The 24,694-nt window shown below is 48.5% G+C and overlaps 10 protein-coding genes across 10 annotated transcripts; 6 read left to right on the forward strand and 4 right to left on the reverse strand.

Annotated features, from left to right (window-relative positions):
- Positions 1-13: 13 nt before the first annotated feature.
- N7517_006936 (uncharacterized protein) lies at positions 14-1,231 on the reverse strand (the record flags this gene model as incomplete). Its single annotated transcript, XM_056724666.1, has 5 exons — positions 14-338; positions 454-724; positions 783-880; positions 911-1,076; positions 1,135-1,231. The coding sequence occupies 5 exons, from the start codon at positions 1,229-1,231 to the stop codon at positions 14-16; spliced, it is 957 nt and encodes a 318-aa protein (XP_056580916.1).
- An 806-nt stretch (positions 1,232-2,037) lies between these two features.
- Positions 2,038-5,449, reverse strand: N7517_006937 (sulfate transporter family protein; the record flags this gene model as incomplete). The annotated part of the gene is made up of 4 exons (XM_056724667.1): positions 2,038-3,498; positions 3,549-3,748; positions 3,801-5,144; positions 5,218-5,449. 4 exons carry the CDS (start codon positions 5,447-5,449, stop codon positions 2,038-2,040), a joined length of 3,237 nt encoding a protein of 1,078 aa, XP_056580917.1.
- Positions 5,450-6,378: 929 nt separating this feature from the next.
- On the reverse strand, positions 6,379-7,249 carry N7517_006938 (DNA replication protein PSF1; the record flags this gene model as incomplete). Its single annotated transcript, XM_056724668.1, has 3 exons — positions 6,379-6,472; positions 6,529-7,049; positions 7,169-7,249. 3 exons carry the CDS (start codon positions 7,247-7,249, stop codon positions 6,379-6,381), a joined length of 696 nt encoding a protein of 231 aa, XP_056580918.1.
- Positions 7,250-7,556: 307 nt separating this feature from the next.
- N7517_006939 (isopenicillin N synthase family dioxygenase) lies at positions 7,557-8,715 on the reverse strand (the record flags this gene model as incomplete). Its single annotated transcript, XM_056724669.1, has 3 exons — positions 7,557-7,780; positions 7,832-8,267; positions 8,368-8,715. The coding sequence occupies 3 exons, from the start codon at positions 8,713-8,715 to the stop codon at positions 7,557-7,559; spliced, it is 1,008 nt and encodes a 335-aa protein (XP_056580919.1).
- Positions 8,716-8,988: 273 nt separating this feature from the next.
- N7517_006940 (uncharacterized protein) lies at positions 8,989-9,495 on the forward strand (the record flags this gene model as incomplete). Its single annotated transcript, XM_056724670.1, has 1 exon — positions 8,989-9,495. One exon carries the CDS (start codon positions 8,989-8,991, stop codon positions 9,493-9,495), a length of 507 nt encoding a protein of 168 aa, XP_056580920.1.
- Positions 9,496-9,499: 4 nt separating this feature from the next.
- On the forward strand, positions 9,500-10,409 carry N7517_006941 (uncharacterized protein; the record flags this gene model as incomplete). The annotated part of the gene is made up of 2 exons (XM_056724671.1): positions 9,500-9,826; positions 9,849-10,409. 2 exons carry the CDS (start codon positions 9,500-9,502, stop codon positions 10,407-10,409), a joined length of 888 nt encoding a protein of 295 aa, XP_056580921.1.
- A 752-nt stretch (positions 10,410-11,161) lies between these two features.
- On the forward strand, positions 11,162-11,932 carry N7517_006942 (uncharacterized protein; the record flags this gene model as incomplete). Its single annotated transcript, XM_056724672.1, has 1 exon — positions 11,162-11,932. One exon carries the CDS (start codon positions 11,162-11,164, stop codon positions 11,930-11,932), a length of 771 nt encoding a protein of 256 aa, XP_056580922.1.
- A 2,848-nt stretch (positions 11,933-14,780) lies between these two features.
- Positions 14,781-16,015, forward strand: N7517_006943 (uncharacterized protein; the record flags this gene model as incomplete). Its single annotated transcript, XM_056724673.1, has 2 exons — positions 14,781-15,867; positions 15,936-16,015. 2 exons carry the CDS (start codon positions 14,781-14,783, stop codon positions 16,013-16,015), a joined length of 1,167 nt encoding a protein of 388 aa, XP_056580923.1.
- An 827-nt stretch (positions 16,016-16,842) lies between these two features.
- On the forward strand, positions 16,843-18,191 carry N7517_006944 (Rcd1-like cell differentiation family protein; the record flags this gene model as incomplete). Its single annotated transcript, XM_056724674.1, has 4 exons — positions 16,843-17,302; positions 17,369-17,524; positions 17,587-17,962; positions 18,017-18,191. 4 exons carry the CDS (start codon positions 16,843-16,845, stop codon positions 18,189-18,191), a joined length of 1,167 nt encoding a protein of 388 aa, XP_056580924.1.
- Positions 18,192-19,138: 947 nt separating this feature from the next.
- Positions 19,139-21,967, forward strand: N7517_006945 (putative PHD finger domain protein; the record flags this gene model as incomplete). Its single annotated transcript, XM_056724675.1, has 6 exons — positions 19,139-19,312; positions 19,435-19,532; positions 19,598-19,817; positions 19,875-20,720; positions 20,772-21,222; positions 21,267-21,967. The coding sequence occupies 6 exons, from the start codon at positions 19,139-19,141 to the stop codon at positions 21,965-21,967; spliced, it is 2,490 nt and encodes an 829-aa protein (XP_056580925.1).
- Between the last annotated feature and the right edge of the window lie 2,727 nt (positions 21,968-24,694).

A 24,694-nucleotide genomic window follows, 5' to 3' on the forward strand; every position in this document is an offset into this window, starting at 1 on the left:
CTTCCTTCCTCGTTTATACTCTGTCCATTCCTTCGGGCATAGGTCCATATGCCGCGTCCAATTTGCTTGACGGTAGATACAGCCCAGCAAAGATATCAGTGACGGCGTCCATCGGCCACTCTTCTTGGTCCTCAGGCTCGGAGTCAAACTCAGACACAGACTCGGAGACAATCTCGCAATCAGGTCCAGATGTAAAATCGGGGTTGACATCGGGGTCATTGTCAGATGTGGGCTCAGTCTGGGTAGGCTGCTCACATCTAGTGGATTTCACAGAGTCATCGCCACCGGGCGTTGATGGTGCAACCAAAGGCATCACTCGATTTCCAGGATGATGGTTCCTGCGCTTGATATTGTCAACATACTTTCTCTTGGAGTCTTGTTAGCAATCTACCTACGTATCTTAATGCATGAGATGAATCTCGGTACCCGGATCGATGAAATTGGGTTCCATACTCTGCAGCAAACTGGGCATCGGTATGCCTGGTAGAATGTGTCAGTATATGCTTCGGTAGTTGACCACACCGGAGAGTAACAGAAGAGACCCAGGCAATTTCCTCTAACGCATCACAATAGTAGCCGATCATAGTGGCAGAAATAATTTCCCTCTTGGGTTCTTTCATATAGAGGGCATCACGCCAGCCTCCCATCAAAACCCAACGCTTTCTCGCGTTATTTCCAGCAGTTTTTTCCTCGGCGGTCACGGGGCCGAGCTTTGGCGGGTTGGCTATACACTATCAGCATATACTCTAAATGTACAGAGTTCAAACCAACAGAACACGCACCGGCACCAGTATGGGCTCTACGAACATGAATGCTGAAATTGCGCTGCCGGTGGAAACTCGCCTCGCATAGCTGATTGTCTTGAACCAAGATATCGCAACTATTTTGGTTAGTCTAGATCTAACAATACATTGAGGAACTCATATGATACACTATGGTGTCACAGCGATTCAGGGTAACCATCGGGGCTTGTGGCCTATTAGCAGTAAGAGCAGTTGTGAATTGTTTAGTGCCTATATATCCACTTTGGGTCGTCGGTATTATTTTCCAATCAGGATTGTTATTTGGAATAGGTCCTATGAAGGTTCAATAGACTGCCGTTACCAGACCAAATCACCTATATTCTGCACTCACCGTGTGCGTAGCCCCAGACTGGATATGGGTTCGTAGCATTCAGTACATCGGGATTGAGAAAGTCGCTTTTGAATAACTGTGGCCAGGTTACCTCCATCTTGTCTGGATGGCTCATGGATGGACGATTGCAACCAATATGTGAAAGGGGAAAGATGTGCAGTGTGTAGTGATGGCAAGGAATGGGATAAAATTGACCATCGTAGGGGTTCTTTATAGACTTCTTGCATATAGTGGTGGCAAACAAGAGTAACATGTCTGGATGAGGACACTACTAAAAAGACTACTAAAAAGACTGCACAAGGCCTAAGCGGCCGGCGATTCTTATGATAATTGAACTGTATGTCGAATAGAAAACCGACGGTGGGCTAGGTCAAAATTTACTATGGGAAAATCTGTTATGGCGCACTGGGTTGGAGACCGCCGTAGTGCGTATTCCACCTCGAGTGGTTTACTTATACTGACAGCAAAATCGTCACTGGGGAAATCTTTCCCCCACTCCACATATCTGTATTTGAAGAGCTCGGATATCTCCCAACTGTTCAAGGGAGATCTCTTTTGGCGTCGTCTCACGCATTTTGAAAAATATTCTTGCGCTGGTGAATGAAACTGAAATGAAGGGCTTGACATGTAAGGAATCAAGATCCCCTGCGATCCAAGGTAACTAACTATGAGGTCGACATCCGCGTCTCGACCGTCGGCGGATCGATTGCAGTGACGTTATCTCACACTGGGATAATTTGTACAATAGTAAAGAATATCAGTATCCATGCATGCTTCAGCTGCTATGTACGAATGAATATGTAAACTAAAGAGCCGGGAAATATGAACATTAAAAACGAGGCCCAACTCGCTCAGATAACCACCAAGCTAGATGCAAAAGGCGAACAAGCAAAGAAAACAAAATCAAGCTGCCATTGTCAAAACATACGAAGTGATACTATCCATGCGCTCAGTCGTCAACTTCAAGCTAACAGTCAACAGCTCACGAGCAATGCGTGGCTCCTTATCCTGCAGCGCCTTCCACTGCACCCCCGTCAAGCACCAAGCCACACAATCGCGTTCAGCCTTGACTGTCGCCGTGCGGCGCGTATCACTGAAGAATGGCAGTTCGCCGCACGGTCGACCAGCGACAATGAGCTCGAAGTAGCGGCCCTGCGGGAGGTCGTAGCCAGCGCGCAGCATGCCCGACTCGAGGAGGTAGAAAGCGCGCGGGGCGTCGCCTTCGTGGTACAGGACTGTGCCAGCGATGTAGGATTCGCGGGAGAAGTAGGCGCAGGCGGGGAACCAAAAGTCTTCATTTTCGGTTGAGAGGCCTTGGAAGGTTTGGAGGAGGAGGGGGAGTGGTTGGCGCATAGCGGACCATGCGGGGGAGGCCATCATTGTTGTTTCGTGGGCTTGGATGGTTGAGGTCGCTACACGCTGCAGGTATTGACGGCGGGGTGAGCTGACAACGTTGTCAGTTAGGGTGGTGGGTTTAGGTCCTGAGGGCACGGGGACTGAGGCGGGGACTTCAGGGAGCTCAGAGTCTGCAGTTGGGTCGGTGGGTGTAGTGAGTGCTTCCTGGTGGCTGTAAAAAACCTTCAGGTAATTGTTCTCGCAAAACTCAAGCGCCGAGTTGAGGTCTTCGAAGATGGGCACGCCGGACTCTGGCTCGAAGAGTCCTACGTTTTGTAGGGACTTGCCTACGTCACCTTCGACATTCAAGCCGGAGATAGCTGTCTGTACGTTGCGCTTTCGGAGAACACGGTTGATGCGGGTGAATGCTTCTGCGGCTGAGAAGTCGAGCCCGTAGACCCGAGAAAAGTCGAGAATGAGGAATCGAATGGGACGCCGGTCGAAAGCTTCCTCCTCGATCAGGCCACGCATGGTGTTCTCGACATTCACGATGGTTCCAAAGAAGAGGTATCCACCAAGCTTGATGATCAGGGTCTGCTGTCCAGCTTCGCGTAGGAATTGCTGTTGGATAGGAGGACGTCGTACGGTCGAACCAGATATTTCACCCGAGAATGTTGCTCGAATGGCGGATTTGCGAGAAGTTTGAACCACAAAGTTCACACAGGCCAAAATGATGCCAATGAAGATTCCAACCACGAAGTCCCAAGCGCCCATCGTAACGACGATGATGACAACGGTTAAATATTCAAGGCGGGTGAGTTTTCCCCATGTGTCCACCAATGCTTCTTGCAAAAGCTCAATGCCCAACAAGAAAATCAAGGCACCGACAACCATAATAGGAATATAGCCGATTATGACTGGGCCAATGACCATGATGCCTGCAGTAGCTGCAGCCAACATCAGACCGGCCAACCGGGATGATCCGCCACTTGCGATGAAGAGAAGACTATTGGTATAGACAAGATAGTTCTACTTTCGTTAGCGCATTAATCACAGCTCTATAAATGGCGGTGACATACCTGAATGCTTCCTGCAAATCCTGAAAGTGCATTCGTCACGCCATGTGCCACGAGCTCTCTGTCGACATTGAGATTGTCTTCACCGGTGGATATGCCGAGCGCAGGTACGTTAATGGGCACATGAAGCACACCAAAGAAGGTCAAAGCAAACATGGCCGGGATTGTCTCACCAAAGGCAGTCCAATTGACCGCCGAGAGATCTGAAACGAATTAGCATGGCAACACCAAAAGTATTGCAGCCAATAGACTCACCATAAAGAGTATAGAAATGATACCACGGATTGTTCGAAGATGGGGCATCGAAGACCCATCCATTGTGGCGCAGAGCACCCATAGAGATCCTGGCGCTTAAAATGACAATGTAGAACACTACAGCAACAGCAATGAAGTATCCACCGACAAGGAAGTTTGAGCGAACAAATCGTTTGAGAACAAGAAGGCCAATTGCAAGGAACAAGGGTATCATCCAAAGAGGGAAAGTATCAAGCTGGAAAAGTTTCTGGATCGTAGGGAGATTGTACTCGAAAGACCCGGGAAGCCGAGCTGAAACCTCGATTCCAGTTTGTAGAAGAAAGTAGCCCACGCCACCGATACACCCGATGAGAATATGACGGGGAAAGAAGCCAATGAGTGAGCCCAACCCACAGACACCCATTAAGAAGAACACCAAGCCGGTGAGAATTGAACTGGCCGAGAAGGCTAGGATGGTCGTTGCAATCACTGATTTTGGGTTGTCCTTGCCGATCGAATTCATGATGGTGAAAGCCATCTGGTGGAAGAAGGGTACTACTTCAATCATCTCACTTCCTATTCCTCCTTTGAAGATCGAGCCTCCACATGAGAATACCACTTGGGAAATAATGGTACTGACATAGAACATCGAGATACCGTCAGTTCCTAGGTGAGAGAACAGGGGTTCTCCCAGAGGAAACAAGATCATTCCATAGGATAAGGCATCAAGAATGTTTAGAAGTAGTCCCAGCAATACGGCAGGAACCAGACTGGCGGGGTATACCACAGCCTCTTTCCATATAGCTCGCCTATCCCACGATTTTGGGTTCGACAAGATCCGGGTATAGTGAGTGGCAGATGAAATTCCTTTCGTTATTAGGGTTGGAGACCGTTTGACAGCCGGTCTTTGGTTCTCGGCGTCGCCTGCACTTCCATAATGTTGTGTGGATTTGGATCGTGATTTGGATAATAACGAGGTGTGCTCATTGTCTCTTTCGGGTTCCTCGTAGGTCTTCGGTAGTGGGGGAGAGGAGATATCATTGGTCCCGGGTTGCGTGACCTGGTCCTCCTCCGTATCCTTCAATGGACGGCGAATCATCTCTGTCAAGGCTGAAGAGCCCGAAGGCGAAGTAGGATCGATAGAGGGATATCCCGGCTCCAACAATGCCTCCCCCGCGGCATGGTGAGAGCTTGTAGCTTCATCCTGGGAGTGACTTGCAGAATTTTGCCTGCCGTGGAATATATCAAGGCTGGGAGGTAAGCCGGGCCCGTCCCTCAAGATGGATTTCTTATTCAGCGAAAGGCCATAGGTAGCGAGCTCTGCGGTCTGGTCACGGAGACCGTCTGAAGCATAATGCGCCGGGTCTACGATAGGTCAAATGGTCAGTAAAAAAAATCGCGTGGTGTCTCTAGCAGTACATCATGCACAATGACCCACCCATATTGCTATTGAAGGACCGGTGGTAGAATGAACGAGTTGGTGTTCTTGTTGTCGATCCATTGTAACTGGATGATTCCGCTCCCATTGGACCGGGCGGGCTGCCTAGGTTTGCTTGTTCCACCAACGTTTCTGACGGGGCGTTACCCTGGATGTCGCGGTCAAACAATAGATTGCGTGACAGCGCTGATGCACGAGAGTCGCGACGGCCGCGAGGTTGCAGCACCGCCATGTTTCGCGCAATTACCAAGTGATGGAGTCGAAAAAGTCAAGAAATCCGGAAGATGAACGGGGCCACTAGCGCATGGGGCGACCGTTTAGACAAACAAATGACGCAATCGAGATGGGCATTGCACAGCGGGCTTAATGAGTTATATGTATAGAAAAGAGAGTTACCAACACAAATATGAATTAGCAACAAGATAGAGAATGAAGTACCGGAGTTTTTGACTAAACGTCCCTTATCTCCTAACAGTCAAGCTAAACCAGATCCGGACTGATACAGATGAAGATAGAGGGAGATGGTCTGTGCGGGAACTAAGGGAAACCGCCATGTGGATAAAAACACTTAACCTCTCCTTATAAGGCCTGTCTCTTCACTTGAGCTAACTTTGCACTAACTCAACTAGCACGACTAAGTTAACTTCTGAAATTAAATATGCAAATCGAAATAGTACGCAGTAAGCTGCAGCTCCGCAGTCGGACACAGATACGTATGATCGGCATTGGTAGTATAAGCCCGTTATTCCTTGCATAACGCCATAAGCCAATGAGCTGTCCACGGGTATGATCGTTTGTCAATATTTTCCGGGCATCTTACACTTCTGTAGCTTATTTCTTTCTCACCTTTCCAGGGTGGTTGTCTAACTGCATCTAGACCCTGCCCCAATTGACCTTTTACCATAGGCTAACCTAGCCCTGGAGAATAAATTCGAAAAAGAAATCCATAGATTAAACCAGCAGCCATGCACAACCTTACTTATGTCACACCATTGCAATGCAGAAAATCATCATTTTGGCCGTTAGGTCTAGACACGCTAACGGCGGGGGGTATCTCAAAGTACATGGTCCCTTCATAAAACCACTGTAGATAGCCAACGCCAATTCATGTTTCTTGTACTCATATAGAACCCGAACATATCAGGTAGTCCCGACTCACATTCAAGTCAACCGCTCTAGGAAACCCTGAGCAATCAGCCGTTCCACATCACCTTGACGAACATAGAGCTGACTGTTCTTGGTCAAATTGATCACACTAAACCTGAATTAGCCACCAGATCTCCAAAAAAATGCCAGAAAAAAAAAACATACCCATATTCTGTCTGAATCTCACCAGCATCTTTTAACACCCGTACATCAATAAACAAATCCTTCGGCGGCTCCAGCGTCCCCGTCAGATCGACATCCGTCCACTGGCCCTTATACGCAGCAAGCATATCCCCGTATTGGCGAAAATACTCCTCCTCCTCGGGACTCAACGAGCTATGCCCGCTATCCCCAAGAGCCGTGTGCTGAGTCGCCCCACTGTCCTCGGACGGTTGCTGCTGCTCGAGGATATCCACTCCCGTCCAGCACAGCTCCTCGAGCTTCTCTGTGCGCACGCGGTGGTAAGCGAGTAGGCAGCGTTTGTTCCTGCGCATGCATAGGTGATCGACGAGTAGCGCGCAAGCGATAGCTGGGTCGGCGGAGGGGTTGAACCCGCCCTCGAAGGGCTCTAGGAGGCGGGTGACATCACGGTCGAGATCGCGGACTTCGCGGGTCACTGCGCGCACGATCTCAGTTTGGTAGGGGGGTAAGTGGGCGAGAGATTGGGTGCGTTTGGCATGTTGGACCTATCGCGGGTAAGATGTTGGTCAGCGGGTTGTGTTCTCTCTTTTGCGCTATTTGGCGGTCGGTGTTTGGGTTGGGATTGTAAGCACCCAGGAGCAGGATAAATCTATAGCACACGTACCAATTTGTTGCCGAGTTCGCCGTACATGGTGGCCACGCGGTCGGGGTCCTGGTCCTGATGAGGGACGCGACTTTGATCCATTTCGGCGAGCGCCAAGATTGGCTCTTAGTCAGGTGGAGTGATCGGCGCCAAGGTCAAGTATGGAATCACTTTTTGGGTAAAGGCTCTCTCGATCTTCAAAAGAGACAGATGAGAAGTACATTGGAAGTTACAGGCCTATATTGAATACGGTGTAAGGTTGATGTTCCACAAGAGAGTCGAGGAGGGGAAACGGAAAAGAAAGCTGGAAGGAGCACAATGGCTTCAATTCTAGACGAATCAGGGAAGAGTGACCAATGGGATTATTCCTGAATAATAATGAAACGTGAGCCAATGATTGAAATTCCTATCAGTACTGCATAGAAGCCCTCATTTGGTTGTATTCAGCCTGTGTGATCGGCTCGTACTTTGCAGCACCTTCTCCAACACATGGAATACATTCAATCACCGAGTCAGAATCCGGTGCCATGAAATACGGAATAGAGAACCGTCTACGGGTGATACGATCAATTCCTTCGAATTTATCAGGAAGAGGCGGCAAAGTGACTCGATGGCTGGTCGACCTCAGAAGATCTATACAAGTCAGCGGTTGAGAGCAGAGTAGGAGCATATCAAGCGACATACCATTACTCCACCTCTGTAAAAGATCCCCCACATTCATCACAATTGCGTTCTTGATAGGTGTTGCAGAGACAAATGTTCCCGGTGACGAAACATCCTTGACTTCCAGCCCACCACAGTCATCTTGAAACAGCAAGGTGATCGAACTCCAGTCTGTATGTGCGGGGCATCTGGCTACACGCTCTGTCTCAATTGCTTCTGCCGGAACAGGCGGATAGTGTAGTAGGCGCAGCTGGTTATTATGACCCGAGTGTTTCTCAAGCAGATGGTTCTCATCTAGCTCCAAACCAACAGCAAGCGCTTGTAGGACCTCCCCTCCGACATGGAAACACTCCCAGTAGAAGCGGTGCATGAAGTCACGGAAACCGGGGAGACTGTGTTCGGGAAGCCATTGATTAGGCTGGGTGGTATTTTCGTCACTTCCTATGTCATAGCTTTCCTATGGCAGGTTAATGAAGCTCGGATTTATATTATACAATAGATAAACTCAGTGCCGATTGGAAGGTACGAGACCATAAACAAACGCAGCGGGTTCTCACTTTGATGTCTGTAACTTCCCTCAGCTGGTTCGCCTTTTCCTCGTCGATACCGGTGCTCATCGCCTGTGACACCTTCTCCAGTCCGGGCCAAGAGTACCCTCTGTGAACCGCCCATCCCTCTGGATGGGGCACTTTGAGTTTCTCGTCTTGTGGTAGTTCGAAGAATGACTTTGACCAGTTGAATGCCTCGTCTAACATCGATTCTGGCAATGAGTGGTTGACTATATACACGAATCCCACTGTTTTGCAAGCGGCGACGATTTCTCGCGCGATTCGCTGACGACTGGACTCCGTGTTCCAGCCGGAAAAATCCACGACAGGGATGTTGGGGGACTTGTCGGAAGCCATGACACGTTGAGGTTCTAGTGTAAGGATCAATAAACAAATTAAGACAAGAATATATAAGACAAGAGCTCAGAAGAAAGAAGAAAAGTTTAAGTTCCGACCTCCAGGGCTAGCACCCCTTACATGTCAGACACTGGGGTACCCGTGGACACTACATGTATCTGTGAATTTCCTATTCTGGTTAGTTTTGCCATTTTGGGTCTGGCGCCGCATTGTTGCAGTGCAATTATTGGTTCTCAATGTTGTCCCCTCTAAGTATCACTATCACAACTCACCATGAATACAACACCGCAGCAAATCCTCAACATTGATGATGCCCTGGTGTCGGAGGCCAATCCCGCGCGCCTCAGTGGCCCTCTTGACTACGAGCGATGTGCGAGGCTACACAACTACCTGGTTGCGTATGGCTGGATGGCCCGCCATAGACAGGAGACACCCAATCTCGATGAGCTAGCTAGTCAAGCTTTCGTTTTCCCAAACGAAGATATACAGGCTGTGCGCGAACGACTCCACCCATCAGTGAATTCCTTCCTAGATTCGGTATTCTCGCCTGAGCCTAGCTTCTTTTACTGGGTGAATGATATTACAATGGAGTTGGTCGACGAAATTTTTCAAGATGAGGACAACGATCTAAACGATCTAGAACGATTTGTTGTTATTTATGGCACTGTGTTTGAGTTGGGCTCGCATTGTGTCGGCGTCGTCTATGACCAACAACTGCATCGCGCTGCCCTCCCAATGACGCTTGAGAATCTGGATAGCGTGCAGCCGATAGACGCATGAGGATATGTGGTTCCCATTGGAAACGATCCTTACCAACTGGAATCATATGCTTCGAATCGGGAAAATCACGGCCGGTTCACCAGAGGGCGAAGCGCCCGAAGAACTGGCAAGTTCTCGTTCGCAAATCGGCCTTTGGTCTTGGCTTCCATATTGTTCTAGTCAAGTCGATAGTACTGTGGCTGCTATAGATCGCTACTCGGCGGCTATCGAAGCTAGAATGCCTTCTGGATCGCTTTTGTCTATCTCTAGAGATGCGCCGCTTTTCACGGACGTAGAACTTGATGCGGCGTCTATACCGGAGGAGTGCTTTATTCGTTCAGTTCTAACGAGGGTGAAGACTCCCCATTTTAAAGCCATTGCGCCCGGTTTGGAGGTTCCGCACGATAATGGTCTTCACGGCTCGACAGAGGTTTATAGGGGTGCCTCGCGACCAGGAGGGATGGGGCAAGAATATCCCGCCCGTGCTACTCTTCGCGGCTGCAGATAGCAGCCGCACAGTCAGTTTTGGGAAGGAGATTCGATGGCTTTTCCTTGGGCCAGAAGACGAGGTATTATTCAACGAGAATGATCTTATTCCTATGGGGCTGTATAGTGAGTCAGTACGCCGGTGCCAATATGATAGTGAGGAGGCGGGCTTCCGTCTACTACTACCTTTCCAGGATCACAATGGAGCGAAAATGAGTGATGGAACAACAATTTTGCCAGGGTCTGTCTCACGGCTCTTTCAACATGGCATTTTTCATCCATTTGGTGGTGAAAGGCAGGCTCGAAGATTGGAGAGGTTGATAGATCGGTGGATAGAATTAGTAGAAAGTGGTGTTTGGACGGTTGGAAGAGATGGTGTGGAGGGAACAATTGATGGATTCCATACGGATAGTGCCTATATGGATTATTGGATTGCTCCTGACTGGTGACATCCATAAATGATGTATTGAAATATGAAGATGCTACTACCTGGACTCCAGGGTTGTCCACCTAGGCATCGGTACATTGCTGATCGAATATCTGACCTTATCGACCTTGGAAGTACAAGAGCAACTATGACAGCCTGCATATTGAATTTCCGTGTCCACGGAGTAAAAAGTAGTGATCCAAGACATATCATGCATCGTGTTGGCATTGGGACCTCACCGTAGGAACGTACCCAATCAGCCTAATTTAGCTGCAGTAGGGTCTAAACTGTGTCCCACATTTTGTTTTACAGATTATGTTCTAGTAATTATTGAAATTGTTTTAATACATATTACCAGTGCTCCCCCGGCCATTAATAGAATTAATATAAAAATTAATATAACCTGACTTACTTCGGGTCTAGAGGGTCGGGCTGCGGTTGCTGGGGCATCCTGGTGGAGATTTGTGACCTGACTCTGTGAACTACATCATTTGTTCTTTAAGCCCTGATCTTTTCTAGAATCTCTCAAATCTTCAGGAAGCAGGTATCCTGGTATGTTAAAGTGCCGAGTCTTCAATTATATCCCTCGCGACCGATGAAAGCTAATCTTACTCCTTTAAGTGGTTTGTTGACATCCAAGCCCAACCCCGGATAACGCCTCCAACGACGAAACGAAGCATGAGAATAACCCACTAAACTCACCCAAGATCAAACGAAGCCTTAATTCAATTCCTCCAAATCGACCATTCCAACCCCCACCCCCAGACCCCCAGAATGCGGGCTTCCTGGTGGATCTGGATTGCCGCCACATTCCTCACCTCGACCGTGCGCTCAACAGAGACAGCACCCTTCACCGAAGCACAAGAAGCCACAGCCAACAAGCGAGCCTTCGAAATCCTCCGGATTCTCAGACGAGCCGACAACAACTGCCCGGGCGGCTTCATTCCCTGCACCGAACTGGGCAACGCCAATGCATGTTGTAAGCACGGAACAAACTGCTCACGCGATGACGCCAACAACATCGCTTGCTGCGCGAGTGGTGCAAGCTGCACCGGCAGTCTGACGGGCACAAAGACGGCAGGCACAGGCACCGCCTTCATGTTTCCTAACGCCGCAACCGCAACCCCCACTTCCGAGGGCCAGGCGGCGTCCGTCACCGGGTCGACATTGGACGGCGCATACCCATTTGTTGTCGTCCCGACCGCTTTCAAAAATGCCGACACTTGCTCGTCTTATTACTCCCTGTGTCAGTCTGAGTACACACAGTGCACTGGCGCGCTGATGGGCCGTTACGGCGTCACTATTGGCGGCGCTGGGGAGGGCAAGACGGTCCAGGCTGTCACGGCTGCGTCGCAGGCGACTTCCATTTGCTCGAGCTTGAGTGCAGATGCTTGCCATGGTATTAATTTGGGGTATTGTGACAGCGTTGCGACTCAGACTGGCGATGCGGACGCGGCTGGGAATGATGCCTCTCCTGTGCGGATGTCGAGTCTCCATGATCTGGTCTTTGGGCTGGCAGTTGGGGTTGCAGGGATGTTTATATGATTCACGGATTTGAAACGATATTTGAAATGCGTTTTTTTTTTTTTTTTTTGTATATCCTTTTTCTCCCCTGTGAATTTTCTATCACCATGTGGAGCAACCAGAAACCTCCTGGAATTCATGATATATATTGGGTTTGGGTGGTAGCTCCGCCAATATCTCGGTATTACACTACGTTATATATAAGCTATTGCCCTCCATACCGGAGATCTTTATGTACGCATTCCATTCCCATAGAGTATTCTTGACATGGAATGCTTCAAGCATGAGACCATATTTTGGGTGCCAATTTACCATGTGTTGTGTGGGCTGGCGGAATTCATGTCTCTTAGAGGTGCTTGACTCTTAGAGGTGCTTGACAGGCCTGAGGGGTCGGCTCTTTCAATCTAGCCTGGTTCAGTAGAAATTCGCTGCATTGTAGATTGATTAGATGAACCTTCTGCTTGTACCCGACATGGATCTGCCATGGCGTTCATAAACACTTATTCGACCATGGTTGGGAACAGCCGCCCCACTTTCATTTCGTCCAACCCGGGGTTCGAAACCCGGCTGTCGGCTTAACCCACGTGATTTCCCAAAATAATAGGACCAATTAGATGACATTAAAAGACCCACATTAGTATATCTCCATAACGGGCATGGAAAGGGAAAAAAAATAGGTAGCCTCTCCTTGATTGAGCGTGTCATCCTTAGTGCAGGGGCCATGCTAATCTTCTCTGTATATTTTTAGTTGGCCATATGACCCGAAGGGCAAAATATCTATTCGTTCAGTTCATTATAACCTCACTTTGGGCATAAAATGACCGCCTACATGTTTGGACATGGCGTTGTTTGTTAAGACGGATTTGTGAATTTGAATGATAGTTTGATAATACGATCTCTAGAAACAGATGCCTTTTTTTTTCCAAGGTAAGCCTTATGCTTGGTACTAACATCTAGTTGATTGTTTACACCTAAATTCAACGATGAAGGGCAAAGGAACATTCTTAAGCTGATCCGCTTCTGGATAACTGGGTGGTATTGCAACACATGTCTGGGATGTTGGTTGGCGATTTGAGGCTAACGAGTTGGCCAACAGTCTCGATGATGCGACCAATGGGAGTCCATTCCAGGTTAGTGATGGAGCATAGATCAGATGGTTACAATTTGATATGAACTGTGCTCAATAGTTAGACTACATATTGTTGCTCAGTGCATGGCCATTGACTGGCAGGCACGGAAAGAGGATTGATGGCGTTGCCAATGGTGGAAAATTGATTAGCACAAGCACTCGACACATTCTTAAAAGATGACCAAGCCTTCATCGGGAGTCCCTCCGTGACATTTGGTCATGTTCGGATTCCCTTGTTGCATGGCACCTCTTGCCCGGTGTTAAGAGTCTTGATCTTCGGGCTCTCAGGATATCGCGAGGTTTGCCCAGTCCGTCACATCCAGTCTGCATGCCAGCTGGGTTATGTGGCCCGGTTCAGAATCCAATTCAACCCATGCGCAGGCTAAGAATACCTCAAGGCATTGGCAGTATGCTCAGTATCAGGGCCAAGTCTGATAAGCCAGCGGGCAGCAAGATCGTGGATAGTCCAAAGCTAATTTTGAATGTGGCCAATTTTGGCGATGCGAATAGCCCCGTCATCCATGGGTGACCTAATATAACCAGCTGTCTAACGATGAGACACTGGCCTTGGGGGTGACAGCGGACAGGACCTGCACCTCCGATGGGATCGAACATGTTGATGGCACTATTGCTAGTTTTGCGCCATCGTACAAGCGACCATGTGGTCAATAAATGGGTTCGAATCATACGCCACTATTAGTCGTTGGAGATATTTTCATACCAAGAAAAAGAGCGATATGCCTAGCAAGTTAGTGGCATGACAGAGTGAGAATTTCCTAAAGAAGCATTGTAGGGTCGCCCAGATAGTGATGCTTTTCCATTAGAATGAATCGCTTGGGGGCTTTGATCATCGATTGAGTGAACATGCAGAAACCGCCGTCTTTGCTCTCTTCCAGGTAAGCATTTTCATTAGCATATGATGTAGAGGCGCTTTTGGGGATGTCCCTTGAAGATCTGAGCCCCTGTACGGAGTAGTAGGATGTCGATCCAGCAGCTCTCCAATACTCTGGCTGTAGGTTCTATCGGATCTCCAGGGCTTTCAAAGGATTGGGCAATTCATCGTTGGGCTGCCATTGGTGGCACGGAATATCCCCGACAGTGACTTGCGATTTATGGGACTTATGGCTGCCTAACATATTCTGTATGTTGTATGCACAATTGGATTGTGTTCCTCCTTTCGAGTAATAGATGTCGAACCCCTTTTTACCCGAATCATAACAATATCAAAAAGGCGGTGTTGGACAAAACGCTGATTGCTGCCATGCGGGTGGAGAAACCTGCATTCAACCGTTGATCGCTTCTGACAGGACGCAGGGGAGGCAACCCAGGGCTTTGTTATTCGAGGTGAAAAGTTGGTATTGGACTAATCAGAATCAAGTTAAATGTATTTAATATGAAACCCCAGCCACCATGAAAATAATAGGAAAGCCTTGGTGGATTAGGCGATTGGTAGGAAATTGGGTGGTTGGGTATACGGAGAGAGGCTGGGAGACGCTGTGTAGCTAACAAACTGGAACACTCTCCTCTCTTGACTTTTCTCATTCTCATTCATTCTTTGTCTACATTCCGATCTCTTGAAGTCTCAAATATTTGAAATCTTTGTTTACTGGTGATCTACAAAGATCGCTCGAGTATACGGGTGAGACTACTGAGAAACATCCAGTCCAAATTACTACGATCTCCCACTCGAGTGATTTCACCATTGAATCTCGGCAAAGGCAGCCTCACTGTTTCTTTGCGATGCGGTCTTTATCCGTCCTGCCGGTGCTCTCGACACTTGCCCTACTTCTCAACTACGCGCTCCACACAACCGCAACCCCGCTCGCATTAGAAGCAAACGTCACGGAAGAGCACAGACTTGAGAAGCGATGTGCGAACCCTTGCGGCTACAACGACTGGCTTTGCTGCGAGACCGGTCAGACATGCAGTACCAACAGTGCCAAAGAGGCCGTCTGTTCAGATGGCAGTGGTGGTGGCAGTGGTGAAGACTGGGAATATTACACAACCACCTACGTGCTCACCAACACCGATCTAACAACTATTACATCTGTATGGAGCAGCCAGATTGCCACACCCACAGGCATGGGAAGCTGCAGATTCGACCTCGGTGAGACAAAATGTGGCTCGACTTGTTGCGATGCTACACAAGAATGCGCCTTGAATGCCGCTGGCGACGCGGGCCAATGTGTCGCCGAGAGCTCTTCATTTGTTGCGACTGCGACAGGAACAGAAGCAGGATCAGAAGCCACGCCGGGCGTGCGAGTGACGAGCAATGGGGCAAGCACCGTAACAGCAACCTCAGCCCCTACTACCACGGAGGGATTCACAGCGCCGGTTGGAACGGATGGGGCAGCTTTGATCGGGGTCAAAGCCACAAGCAGCAGCGGACTAAGTGGTGGCGCCATCGCAGGAATCGTCATCGGCAGTATCGTTGGTGCGTTCTTATTGCTACTCCTCTGCGCCTGCGTCTGCTTCAAGGGCATCTTGGAAGGCCTGCTTGCAGCACTCGGCATCGGCAAGAAGCGCCGCAGACAGGACACAACCTATATTGAAGAGCGCCATTCTCACCATTCGCATGGCAGTCGGCCTCCTCCTCCTCCCGGCCGGCGAACTTGGTTTGGCGCCAAACCAGCCGCGGGAGGCAGTGAGGTTAGCGAGAAGAAAGACTCCAAATGGGGCTTGGGTACAATTGCCATTATCATTGGTGCTCTTGCTCTGTGTTTGGGATTGAAGAGGAAGAGAGATAGAGAGCATGATGACGACAAGACCGAGTCCTCCTACCCAAGTTCATACTACTATTATTCCGACTATTACTCGAACACAGGGAGTACGTCTGCCCCCGTATATCTTGACCAACAAAAAAACCTTTACTGACCTTTCTTCTTTTACAGGTAGCCGAAGTTCTGACAGACGAACTAGGGATACGCGACGGTCACGACGATCGCGCACTCGCTCTGACCGTCCATGATATCTGATGTGAGAAGAACTCTGTCTCTCTTTGACCTTGGGTTTTCATTTCGACAACCTTGGTTTGATTATGCATTTATGGCGCTGGATTTATAACGTGACTAATGTACGACTACGATTTGCACGATGATTGTTTTTGGTTTTGATTTAGGATTGACGATATTGCCTTGTTTTCGATGTCGATATGAGAGATTTATGGCACACTACGATGTACATATGACGTTATGAGCACAAACTCGACATGATATGATTCTTAAACTTGTTTATTGCTGTCTAATAAGTATTGACATGGTATAATTGCTGGCCCACGGGCACCGGCATGAAATAACTATGAGTGACTGGCGCATGGAAATTGCAAAATGGCTGCAGAAAGCAAACAACTTGCAGGAACAATGTGCTCTGTTCGGATGCCATGCAGGTTTGACACAAGGTACGTAAATCCAATAAATCCCAGTTAAATGAGATAAAAGAGAAAAGAATATAAAAGATAGAAGAGAAAAATCATTATAGAATATATAGTAAGACAGTAAAGAGAGACATGCCCAAGGCCAAAAAAGACCACACAAAAGTTAGGGGAGGCACTTTACCTCCCCGCCTTCACTTCCGCCTTTTCCCTCCTCCACACTCCTCTGTTCTACCTGTTTGACCCATTCCACCCATTCCACCACCATCCTTGCAACTTGTCTTCAGTCATCAATGATTTCAGTCTCAGGATTAAACTCCTGACATTATTAACCTCATTCCAACTTTATCCCAACCCCCATTTTGCCGTCGCTTCGCCTGAGTTCCGATCCTTCGGAGTATTACGAGTCTCCGAAACGACTCATCCTCCACCATGCTTCAAGCGCAGACCCAACACGTCTTTTCCCACCAACATCAATACCCCCAGGCTGATCCCTCGTGGATGCAGCATCAGCAACAACAACAGCACCATCAGGCTCAGCCGCACCCACACCAGTCGCAGCAGCAGCACGCTTCCCTGGTCGCCCAACAGCATGCCCAGGTCCAAGCTGCTGCTGCCGCAGCACAGCAACAACACTATGGCCGCATTGCCATGAGCGGCAACGGCGCTGGAAATCCCGCGCAGGGAGCCGGTGGCGCCGGCGGCATGGGTGGAGATGGTATGTCAAATGCAGTCTCCGCCATGGATGGTGGAATCAGTGAGGAGAATCGCAAGGTCTTCATTTGGGTCGCTGAGCTATTGGATCCAGCTCGAAGGGAATCTGCTTTGATGGAATTAAGCAAGAAACGTGAACAGGTCCCCGAACTGGCTCTGGTTATCTGGCACTCTTTTGGTATGGCTCCATTCCCAACGTGCGCCCAGCCCTGTCTACAATAAACTAACGGTCGGAAACTTGCAGGTGTCATGACTGCACTCCTTCAAGAAATTATCTCGGTATATCCGCTCTTGAATCCTTCTCAGTTGACTGCCGCCGCGTCAAATCGAGTCTGCAATGCGCTGGCGCTTTTGCAATGCGTCGCATCCCACAATGAGACCCGCACTCTTTTCTTGAACGGTGAGCAATCTATCTACTATGACCCATGCAGAATCGGTTGCTAATTTGTCCTCGTCTTTCAGCTCACATCCCTCTTTTCCTCTATCCCTTCCTCAACACCACCTCCAAGTCTCGTCCCTTCGAATACCTCCGACTAACGTCGCTGGGCGTCATCGGCGCATTGGTGAAGAATGACTCCTCTGACGTGATCAACTTCCTCCTAACTACGGAGATCATCCCTCTCTGCCTTCGCATTATGGAGACGGGATCGGAACTGAGCAAAACCGTTGCTATCTTTATCGTACAGAAAATTCTTCTTGATGATATTGGTTTGGGTTACATTTGCGCGACATATGAAAGATTCTATGCCGTGGGCACTGTCCTGAGCAACATGGTCACTCAGTTGGTGGAGCAACAGACCGTCCGCCTTCTCAAGCATGTTGTGCGCTGCTTCCTTCGGTAAGTCCTAGTGTGGTCCCCCTCTTCGTGGGCGTCTCTAACAGAAAGATACAGTCTCAGTGACAACAGCCGGGCCCGAGAGGCCTTGCGGCAATGCCTCCCCGAACCTTTACGGGACGCCACGTTCTCCTCCGTCCTCCGTGACGATGCAGCCACCAAGCGCTGCCTGGCTCAACTCCTTATCAACTTGTCCGACACCGTCTCGGATGGAGCCCCGGCAACCATGTAACATACGAAAAGCATCTGTTTCTTTCTCCCGAAATATTTTACCTTATGATATGCATGGGAAAGGCTTCTGGCGATTAACGGACACAAGGCGCAAAATTGTGATTGAAGAACTGGATGGATCCAGCGCGTGAGGTATGTCATCGATTGAGGGCATCGGATCCAAATCTGTTTTTTCTTCATTCCGGGTTGTTTCTCTCTTTACCGCATTTATATTGGGTTTCCTGAGGGTTCGGTGATCTGCGTTGGGGGGAGGTTTAATGTATTCTTGTGCCTTTCTTCCTTTTTCTTTTTCTATCTTTGTTTTGCATTTTGCTTGTGGGAAATATGCTTCTTTACTTTTGTCATTGATTTTCATTTTCGACGGAACTTTTCTGTCATGGCGCGAATTCTGGTTGGCGCTGTCGTCTGTGCATTTTTCTCCTCGTCTTTGACGACCCCCAACTGCTCTGTGTGAGATAGACCTTTGAGCGAGAGATATCCAAAGATCCAGGCGTCCGCTTTGTTTTGATTTTTCTCTTCTCTTGTGTATATGCGACTGTTCTCAAAAGCATGAATGTACTTGTCTCCGATTCATGAATATTCGATCTTCCTATTGTTTGCATAATCTCATTGTATAATCTTCTTCAGAATTAAGATCAATTATATGATCGACAAGATAAAATTAGCTCTAAATTCTCAACTTCTCCCCTTGCTAGTTTCGACAAACGCATCGAATCACGTGACGTGGTCCTTGACGCGCCGCCTTACTGATCGTCTTGCCTCACGACACGAAAAAAAGCCCAGACTCAACCTTCATATTTCTTAGGCCCTTTTTCAATTTTCACGCTTAAATTTCTCATTTGAAAGTTAGACTCTCCTCTGGCTTTCATCTCCACCCAAATTTCATTCTAGTGAACCCCTCCGTTGGACACCTCCGAGAAAACCGGCCTTGACGGTTGTCCCGCCGCGATGGGATCGCGAAAGCGCACCCACTCCGAGGCCGTCTCGGTGGCCGAGCAACAAGCACCAGAAGAACCTGGTTTACTCTCACAGCTCAGGAGTAACTGGGCATTTGCAAGCCTCATGCAATACATTGCCATCTTTGGCCAGGTCATGAAGATTGACGAGGAGTTTGGGATTGAGGTATGTCTATTAGTGTCGTCTGAGATGAGATCAATGATGCGCTTTGTGTCGCATTGATGAGAGGATCTACCAGCACATCTTATTTGGTTGAATTACGGCTGATAGCTTTTGCCCCACGCTAGGACCTAGAAGTCGAATGCCTCAAACCCGAGCCCTCTCATAAACTACTAGAGATTGGATTGTGTCTCCTTAAATGGATTTCGTCGCATCGCGGTCTTACGTATGTATACTGGAAGAGGTTTCTTGCTATCCCGGGCGGTTTCACTAACACTACTGTGTCGGCAGCTTCGACAATTTCGATGAGTACACCCGACGCCAGTACAATGCGAAAGCACCCAATACCACCAATCCCTTCGGCCACGAGGAAGAGCCAAACAAGTTCTTGCACTTCGATGTTTTCACCAAGATTCATGTCCTCCACCAGCTGACGGTATGGACATTCTGGAACCCGGACCGCATTCGCGACAAGATGCCTGAAAAGAAGGAAACCGAGCAGACAGAATGGGTAAGTGAGCTCTCGTACTACTCTGGCTCCTGGCTATCGCATACTGACCTTCCCCAGCGTATTGAAGAGTTTGGCTGGGACCGCGAGGGGCGTTCATACTATGTACTAGATGACAACCGTCTTTACCGTCGCACCGACCCTCCTCCGCCTCCACCTCGCCAGCGTCCCAAGAAGAAGGCAAAGAGCCGGTCTTCTCGAGTATCGAGAACGTCAAAGCGTACCTCTACGGCAGCGGCGGAAGAGGGTTCCGACGAGGAGAGCAAGGATACCAACGATGCAAATGCCGCCGCAGCCTTTGCTGAAGACCCTTTCAAGTGGGAGTGCGTGGCTGTCACACTCGAGGAATACCAGGCTTTCTTAGATACACTTCAAAAAACCAAGGACGCGGACGAGAAATACTTACGCGATAGCATTGTTGAGCATGTCCTGCCTATCCTCGAAAAGGCAGAGGAAGCGCAGCAGCGCAAGCGCCAGAAGCGTGAAAAGGAGCTTATGAACCTACAGCTGGTTGCAGGTGCTAAGAGGTCCAGCCGACTTGCCGCCAAGGAAGAAAAGGAACGACAGGATCGAGATGCTGCTGAAGCTGCCCAAAAGCGTGAGAGCGACCTGGCCGAGGCTCGTAAGCAGCAGGCGAAGCAACATCAGCTTGAAGAAGATCGACAGTCGCGTACAATGACTCGAGAGCAGCGCATCCGAGATCGTGAACAGAAGCGACTGCTGCATGAGGCGGAGCTTGAAAGGATCGAGGAGGAGCAACAAAGAATCGAAAGGGGTGAAAGCAGGGTGTCTGCCCGAAACCTCCAGGCTGATCTGGAGAAATCCCAGAAGAATCTGGCAGGGCTTGCCCAAGATGACCAGTGGGTATTTGATTGCTCTGGCTGTGGAGTGTATGGCGAGAATTTGGTGAGTTCCAGTTTCCAAGCACCTGGCAGCCCTAATCTAACATGGTCCCAGGATGACGGAAGTCATAGTGTTGCCTGCGAAAAATGCAATGTTTGGCAGCATAGCAAGTGTCTTGGTATCTCACAGCAAGCGGCCGAAAAGGAAGACTTTCACTTTGTCTGCCGAGACTGCAAGCAAAAAGAGGAAGATTCCAACAGGCCCAAACTTCCACCCCTCAAATTCCGAGTCAGCGCTTCAGCATCTCCTTCGGCTGCTCCTCCGGTGAGTAAGAAACAGAAGGCGGAGGATGACGAAGATCATGCTCCGCCTTCACCTGTGAAGAAATCACATCTAGCTCTATCCAACGTTCAAAAAGAACCCTCAAGAACACAACCTACTCTACACTCGTCCGCTATTGGTCATGGCAACTTCTATCCTCCTCGATCTCCCCAGCGCCGGGTCCACCACACAGATCACACTCCATCTTCAAGCCCTCCTCGTCCACCCTTTTCTCCGCCAAAGGGTATGAATGGCTTGCTGCATGCCGCTATGGAGCAGCACCCGCAGCCATCCTCCTCTCAGCACCCTTTGCCGCCTATGCAGCCAGCTCTTCATCTCCCCCCTTTGGATCGTTCCCTGTGCGGCCCTCCTCCTCTCACTCTGCTCAAAGTCCTGTTCAAAACCAACCATCCATGTCACCTACACAGGGCAACCCTGATGTTGGCCCTATTGCGGGCTTCCCGTCTGTTGCTCCAAGCCACACAGCATCTCCGTGGAGTTCTTTCGAGACTCCTCGTCCGCAGTCAGGTCATGCAGCCACGCCATCGATGTCTAATCACTACCCGTCTTTCTCTGCTGCGACGCCCAACGGCAACCACTCTTCGCCTCCTCAAAGTTCTCACGGCATGGCTATGTCGGGGATCAGCCCAACTAAGCAGTCACCTCGTCCGCTTACTGCCAGTGCCATGGCGGGCGCACCAGTCCTGCCGCCCATCCGCAGACTGGAGCCGAGCCCGAAGCTCATGGGTCGTAGCTCTCCAGATGCTCCGATCCCTCCACCTGTTAAATGCATGACTCCTGAGCAGGAGGAACGCCGACAGAGAGAGAATGCTTCAATGCTACACCAGGCTCATCAATACCAGGGCAATGGTCAGCATCTGATGTCATCGCCATCGCTGAATCGCCTTCCTCCCTTGGGCTCAGGGACCACATCTCAGTACCCTGACCCTGTTCCTTCGCCTCAGCGTGGAAGCAACCAAAAGCAATGAATTTCTAGCGCAACAGTGTGAAAAACATGTGTCTTTGTCAAATATACTTTCTATTGGCCCCTTTTTTGAGTCTGCAAACATCTGATTGCCGTTTTGGATACATTCTGGAATCACTATCGAAATCCAGCCCCACAACTTGTGCTGCAGTGAATTTCGAGCAGGTGTGATCTGTGCTTTTACCACGTTTTTTGACGTATGTTTTAACATCTGCAGATTGTGGTTAAGTGGGCGCAAATGGTATCCATCCGGGTATGTTTTTCCAGGTTATCCGGAGTCATTTTCCTGGGAAACGACATGTCATACCTTGAATCTCCAAATCTGTCACATTAAGCCTTCTGGCCTGCTTAGGCACCTGTGTTCTTTTCTTTCCCAAAAGTTCTGCTATTGCAGGCGAACCTTGTTGATGTACCGTGTTTTGATAACGAGTTTTTCCTTTGTCGTTGGTGTCAAGGCTCTATCTCGTAGGATCATTCCTTTGATTCTCTTTGGGGTTTCTCGAGACTGGTGGGCTGGCGTTTGGAACTCTTTTCTGTTCGTTTCTTTCCTGTTTTTACAATGCATCAAGATGGACGGGGACTCGAGCGGCGTTTTCAGATGGTCTGGCCCTGGCACAATTGTTTTGGTGGGTGAGGACATGTGTATTTTAATAGACAATCTTATTTGATTTCATTCTTGAACTACTCGAGGTTTGGTGTAGTTGATAAAAGGGTAGATGGGAAATGTTTAGAGGTCGATATATATATTCTAGATCTATATATTTGCAGCTCCCTGTCCAAATAATAGAACAACATATATAAAGCAGTCACTGCAGCGCTTTGGTCTTGACCTGTTCTAAATCATTTCAGTCTATTAAATAACCTAATTCAACATTTACTTCCTCTATAGGATGGTTTCATAACCAGCCTGTCGTCTATCTAGAAGAACGCGGTAGTCAACACAAAAGTATTATGCCCGGTCAAGATCGAAATTGACCGATATGTCGATCGGCATATACCCCTGGGTACAAATGCAATGCCCAAACGCAGTAGTGCCCAGCTGAACAACCAACAGTATGCGCATGCTGACATACCGAGCTGTGTACTACCTACATCCCTGTATCCTGGACACCAACGCGGCTCGCAGCATTTGAACCCTTTCTCCCTAGCCCTGTCTCTCAATCATATTATGCCATTTCTTTATTAATTCTTTCTTTTCGTTTATTATAAACACAATAGGACCACAATAATTAGGGGCTATAATAATAAAAAAAAAAAGGAGAAACCAAAAAAACAAAAAAACAAAAAAACGTCTCCCACCATCTCATCCCGCAAAGAAATTAGTGTGGTGGCAATTTGTATTAGGTAGATGCCCGATGAGAAAGGTTGTAAGTTCGCGATAGTACCACCTCATCCTCCGTAGGTATTTATGTAGTGATGTGCTAAAAAAAAGCGAGTAAACCCGTTGGCACAAGTATAGCACTAGCCTACCTACTCTGTTGGGTCTAGCATGCGGCGCAGTCAACTTACATAGTTACAAGCGACCGTCCCCAATGGTAATTGGAGGCGATCGATGTAGATCACGCACTAACCTGCGTAGCGTTAGCTGCATACTCATCTTCCCCCCTATATCGCGGCAATTTGTTCTTTTGAATCGGGCATGTCTAGGCACGGAGTTCGAAATACATAAGGAGTTGATCTATCATCCTGTCATATTGCTGTCATAATTCCACCTTTAAAAGGGGGCTTGGACAGGGATATTGGTAGATCTACTGAGGCTACGTGGGGGAAATTAATGATAATGGAAATAGGGAAAACTCCTCCAATAAAAAGGAGGAATTTAGGAAATGGAAATGAGACAAGTGAGTTTATACTATATACATAATAGATCACAATGTTATCCACGAGCTCGGAACGCCAAGGGCCGAAAAAAACCGCGGAGCTCTGCATTGAATCCATGACATGCGAATATGAAGCTGAAACTGAAACTGAAGATGAATGTAAATGTCATTTCCCCCAGTTTTTTTCTTCAAATTTGATCAGATGTGCGTGGGAATACGGTCCAAGGGTCCAGTGTTACTAGATGGAAGATCTCTCTATATAGAGGCACAATATATTGTACGGGAATCCCGAATCACGGTCATATTGACTAGGTATACCTTTACGGCGCATGACTTCGCCTAAAAGGCAAATAATAACTAGAGAACAATGATTAGCTGTTAAAATGACGCTTGATGATCCTATTAGAAAATTGTTAGAAAGTACGGAGTAAGTCGAGAATCAGTTTCGGGATCTAAAGATGTACGCTCCACATATCATACTCCTTTCGGAGTTCCGGAGCTGGAATCAGCTTAGGGCAATCTAAATACATCGTGATTGGACATATTAGGCTCATACGGCAGACACGATCGTGATCCGAGCTTTTACCTCTCCACTTATGCAGCTCATATCTCTTGTCGTATAGAAAAAGTGGAAAAATAGGGAGAGTGGAGTTCCGGAAGCTGACCCGGCCACTCGTGTGCTGCCGGCTCCCGCAGGCATTTGAGTCTGAACTTTTATAATTGTATGTCATAGTCATGGATACAGGGAAAGCTGATAAGAGTATTATAGGGTTGTAGATTATAGACGTCATGACTATAAAACCTGAAGGGGAAAGAGAAGAGAATGGGAGCTCTAGGGCTGTGGTATCTGTCAAATCAATTTTTAGACTCAGACACGGGTAACAGGTGACTAGTATTGACCCCAACTAAAC

This window comes from Penicillium concentricum (genome assembly GCF_028827145.1).
Source record: "Penicillium concentricum strain IBT 3081 chromosome Unknown utg000002l_segment0_segment0, whole genome shotgun sequence".
NCBI lineage: Eukaryota > Fungi > Ascomycota > Eurotiomycetes > Eurotiales > Aspergillaceae > Penicillium > Penicillium concentricum.